The sequence below is a fragment of the Centroberyx affinis genome, unplaced genomic scaffold, assembly GCF_046629955.1.
Source record: "Centroberyx affinis isolate AG114_WGS23_722 - 3 ecotype Tasmania unplaced genomic scaffold, CSIRO-AGI_Caff_v1 ptg001762l_1, whole genome shotgun sequence".
Classification (NCBI taxonomy): domain Eukaryota; kingdom Metazoa; phylum Chordata; class Actinopteri; order Beryciformes; family Berycidae; genus Centroberyx; species Centroberyx affinis.
The window spans coordinates 30227-35605 of NW_027280161.1; the positions used below are offsets into that span (position 1 = coordinate 30227).

General features: G+C 40.6%; 1 protein-coding gene across 2 annotated transcripts; it reads left to right on the forward strand.

Moving 5' to 3' along the window:
* Positions 1-1017: 1017 nt before the first annotated feature.
* Positions 1018-3784, forward strand: LOC139652117 (transmembrane protein 80-like). Of its 2 annotated transcripts, none has more exons than XM_071529077.1 (6): positions 1018-1040; positions 1286-1302; positions 1449-1542; positions 1672-1764; positions 2050-2251; positions 3508-3784. In XM_071529077.1, exons 1-6 carry the CDS (start codon positions 1022-1024, stop codon positions 3518-3520), a joined length of 438 nt encoding a protein of 145 aa, XP_071385178.1. In that variant the 5' UTR covers positions 1018-1021; the 3' UTR covers positions 3521-3784. The 2 variants fall into 2 exon arrangements, with proteins under 2 accessions (XP_071385178.1, XP_071385179.1); XM_071529078.1 differs by having other exon boundaries at positions 2050-2205.
* Positions 3785-5379: the final 1595 nt, after the last annotated feature.

Here is a 5379-nt window from a genome sequence, read left to right on the forward strand (position 1 = left end):
CAGTGATTTAAAAGACTTTTGTGGGGCCTTTTTGAATCCCTCTAGTTTTAACACCCATGCAGTAATAGGAGTGTTTTGTGTCAAGGCTTCCCTAGGGAGGATTTGAGGGAATGATCCATTTCTCTCAACCTTATCAGCTGCATCCCACCCCTCCTTATAACAATGCCACTGTGTGCAGCCCCCTCACCTCCCCCTCTTGCATGTGAGATGCTGTTGTGTTGTCTTGTCCCCCCACAGCTGGAGCATCTCTCTCTCCATCTCCCTCCCTCTTCCTCCATTCAACCCAAACAACGCCTCCGTTCTTTCAGCCACACTATGCAGATTGTTTCGGAGGACAAGCAAGAAAGAGAAAGAGACAGAGGCTGCAGGGGACAATGAAACAGCTGGCTATGTTAAAGCAGTTCATTTTGGTATTTAGTATTTCTTCATCTCATATAGGATTATATGTAAGTGTGTATGTGTGGGGGAGCAAGAGAGAGAGAGAGAGAGAGAGAGAGAGAGAGAGAGAGAGAGATGGGGTCTCATGCTCTCTGAATGCATTTTACTTTATAACTATTTTAACTCTCTGGGTTCTCTCAACAGAGTGATGTTTGACTGCTTGAGACTTCTTACTCTGGGTTGCAGTGGAAGTCTAGATGAGGAACGTACACAAAAAAATAGCTCAGCTGAAAGAGAAAACCATAATTAGAACAAAATATGTTTTATTATTGCGCTGCAGATAGATTTTGTCATCTCATAGCTTGGAGAAGCTTGGCAAAATAGATATTTTTTCTTCATTTTTCACTCCCCCATCAGGTGTATTTCTTCACTTTTTCTTGACATTGCCACACTCCACAGAGATACCTCAGTGTGTGTGTGTGTGTGTGTGTGTGTGTGTGTATGTGTGTGCGCGCACGTGCGTCCTTTATTTGACTGCTCCGCACGCGCTCTTAGGTTGTAGTTCATATTCCAGCCAGTAGGTGGTGTCATTTATTCTTTGGGTAACTGAGCAAGCAGAGGAAAAAAGTACAACAAATTCAAGATGGCGATGCCCAGACCAGGTTGGTTAGACGCGTTGCTATAGACACGGTTTTTCATGGCTCGATGAAATTTGAAAACAGACTAGGCTATGTTATCCATATTAATTCGAGTAATTTTAAAATGAAACTGACTTTGAGATGTTCTACCTGTTTTGGTTTATTGGTTGCTTTGGTTGCCTAAGCCCGTGAGTGTGTCAAAATCCTGAAACCTATTTCATCTCTCTCTCTCTCTCTCTCTCTCTCTCTCTCTCTCTCTCTCTCTCTAGGAAGGTCTGCCATTGTAGTATCCTTTTCATTTTATTCACCCGTGCAACAAAGCAAAAACTTGAACAAAGCATGTCCAATTCACCACCAGTTGGACATTGTAGCATTTCCAAGAACAAAACTCAGTGTTATGAATGATAAATAACACCTTAACTCCACATCTAGCTGTCATCCGTCCCTTTCCAACTGCTGCTGTACCTGACTGCCATCTATTTTATCTTCTATTTCCTCTCCACTCTCAGCATGATCATCTACAAGAGTGAGTACTGAGCATCTCACACAATCCCAGGATCATTCACTGTGTGTTAATGTACCTAGAGAGACAGTGAGTGTGTGTGTGTGTGTGTGTGTGTGTGTGTGTGTGTGTGTGTGTGTGTGTTTCTGTCAGGCCGTGTGCTGAGCTATCCTGATGACAGACTGGCCTGTGATGTGGGTCTGCTGCTCCTCATGGCCGCTCTGGAGGCTCTCCGGCTCTTCTGTGGTGAGCCAATAGATTCACACAGTGGAACGCTGATTGATTTCAAGCCTGCCTTTGTTACAGTATAGATCTCTCTGCCTCTGTTATCGCTATTATAATTAAGGTGAAGTGTATGTATTGGCAGGTGGACCACCAAGGTACGATAAGGTGTTTACTCCCCAGTGCAGTGAATATTAGGGCAATAATAATTAACAAGAGCACAAAGTAGATTCAACATAAAACTAAAAAACATGTAGTCTGTCCAATCCCATTGCCTTCCACCCTGTGCGTCTCTCCCCTTGTCTCCAGGTGTGAAGGGCAACCTAAAGGAGACTGAGGGCTTTGTTGTGGCGAACCTGGTCCTGACCGGCACCACGGTCCTGCTGTCCGTCTACTTCCTGGCCTGGCAGTCCTACGTGCTGCGGGCCGATGTCATCGCCAACAGCGTCCTGCTGGTTGCCTATGGTATGGGTGGAGTCCTGGCTTTCATCATCGTGGCCCGTTTCACGAGGTCGGAGTTCCACTCTCACTAGCTCTTATCGCAACCCGTTTATGGTCAAACTCACTTAGGCAAGGAAGTTTAATTGGATTATTTGACATGTGAGACCACAAGCAATCTTTTTGGACGTGGTCTTATGCGGGCATAAATGATACATAGGCCTATAATTTGTACTTTACAGTATCTGGTGTCAGATGTACACAACATACTACATCATCAGGTGGAGAGACTGGCCTATATTTGAGGCTTATGTTTCATTTATTTTGATTGACAAGATATTTCCATGTAATTAGCATTTGTTTTGAATGGCTTGCCCGCATGGAGCTTTCCTTTTGTCTGCTCTTTTGTTCATGAATGAAATAAGCCCTGGTTCTTCAGGACTTGTTTGAATTATTGATCTGAGTGTCATTCATCAAAGTGTTACAGAATACCTTGTACGATGTCGTCACATCCTCAAATTTTCCTCCCAAGACAGATCCAAGGAAAATATCAGATCTCTTATTCTGAAAAGATGTATATTGTTTATACAAGCGGCAGAGGGATGAAATATATTCATGAGTCTGTGTGGACGCAGGCTTATGAATAACAGACACCTTACCCTTGGCAAAAGATGAATTGTGCAAATGAAAAACAGAGTTTGCACAGTAGAATACTGACATTAATGTCATTTTCAATGTGACAAATTTGTGGTCTATCATAGGGCAAGAACATTTTCACATTCAAATGATGGCAATGTTCCTTTTTCATTTACAGACTGACTTGACTTGTCTAAACTAAACCCAGCAGTGGATGTACATTAGGACATTGCAATATTGACTACTGCAGTTTTCATATTGCAAGAAGGTCTCATTTTTTTTCTCAGTTGGAAAAAAGCAGCAGTGATAGACAGCCAGCAAAAGGTATTTTGTACTTCTTCTGGCATACAAATCAAGGTTTATGTCAGACAAAATCTTTCATTTTGTTCAAAATGAACAAAACCTGAGCATTAGCACCCCACACACGCACACGCATATTATTTTTTGTTGTGTTTTTTAGCCACCGAAAAAGAAATTAGTTCATAAAAGCTCTGCACTCAATGTGTTGCATACAATGAATATCTGTCAATATTGTGCAGTCCTAATGCGTACGGGGACCTGGTTGTTTGTAAGATTAATTTGGGGAAAATAAAACAGTGTTTCACAAACAGCTTTTGTGTTTCACATACACTAAGCCTTTTGAAGTTTAATGTAATCACAAAGTGTTCATGTGTTCTCCTTTGTGTCTTACAGTGTCTATTCATGAAGAAGTCCAGTCTTCATGGCTTCAAGATACTGTGTGTTCCAGCTGAACTCTTCATCTGTGATATAAGGATTTCTCAGGAAATTCACTGTGGTGCAGTGGGAGTGAGGAAAACAAATCAAGCCTATGTGTCATACTTTCAATATGACATACTTTCAAGATAATGTATGTACAAAGATAAATGTTTTCTGTTGTTTAATATTTTTTATTACCTTCCTCTGTATATTTTTTTTTACATGTGTTAAGGATTAAATCGTTCTATTTTTGTGCCACTATTGATTTTTTCCTATTAAACAGACTACATTGAGTTTTGTGTGTTTCTATTACTTTTTCTCCAGCAGAGGGCAGAAGTGTTTTGGTAACGATTTGAAAGATACCAACACTGATTTTATTACTACACCAGACATTTTCCTCTTCCAGTATTTCTGAAATAAAAGCAATCTATTGTTAAGCGCTAAAGCCCAATTCAGGTTCTTTATCCAACATACGCCACGCTTTACATTTGACTGTGAATGCAAATAACCCCAAAATATTCCTATTGATGTATAAAGTGGCATCAATTGTATCACAAGCTTTTCTATAATACCACAGATAATAACTACCAGGCAGGGACTCAAGTGCCTCAAGGGAAAGTGACTTTTTCAGGAATTTATGTTTCAGCTTGGTTCTTTTAACTTGCAATTTTAGGTATTTAATGTCAGATCAGCACTTAGCCTAGATAGCACTTTATCCATAACTTCATTCAGGTTAAGAAATCAGAACAGTTTTTCAGTATTATGGATTTCTTGTAACACCCAGAGGCTCTCCACCCCACATTTTTCAGGCCATTCGTCAGCAGTGACAGATGAAAGTTAATGATCAAGCCCATTTCCAAGGTTTCCAAAGTAACCAGCTACAACACATCACATTTCTGTGTGTCCATGCTTGAGCAACAACTGAGCACACAGTTGAGCACAGATGCATTTCATTAACCACAGGTCAAGTCAATGTGTGGGCAAGCATTAATGTTTTTTTCCCCTCTTAAGTGGTTGTCTCCCATTGCTGGTATGTGTGGTCAGTGTGTAATTGTGAAGATTAGAAAACCTTCATGCTGAGAAAAATTTTATTATTGGTTCTTATTGTAACATGATAGTATTAATGATTGTTACTGCAATATACCCAGTGGACGAGTGTCAGTTCATGCTTGAAATATTATCTAAACATGATTTCTATGCAGGGACAGTTAAGCTAGTTGGACAAAGAGGGGTCATTCTTATCAGCAGTGACATTGAAACCTGGGCAATGTTCCACACTGTTGCTCCTCTTTCAGTCACTTGTTGAATTCACCTACTTTGCACCAGTCGCTCCCTTTGCCACACTAAGTTATACCTGTGGGAGTAAAATGCTTCCAGTATTGAAGAACTTGCACATAAAATTAATGCACGCATTGTCATTGCATTAGTAAGTCAGTAGAATCATTTTTGCAATACATTTTCAGTGCCAAATGTTACTAGGTATATTATTATGGGCATCTCACAAGAAGTCTTTTTGTGTCCTTCATGTGCATTGATCTGATTTTAAACCATACTGGTGATTAGATTTCAATTTATCAATAATCCACATCAGCATAGGTTTGCATAACAGGCTACTTCAGTTTGGCTTCTTGCTTTAGCTAATCAAAAATATAGATAAATGGAGTTATGATGAAAATTATAGCATGCATCATAACTCTTGCAATGAGACTACAAAAACATGGAGCAAAATGGGTGAGAAAAGCTGAAGTCGACCCACCCCCATTATGTGTGCGCGCTCCGCCCCTCTCAGGTTGAGTTACCTGCAGAGTCACCTGTCACTCACCTGCCTCCCGAGCGACTCTGCCGACA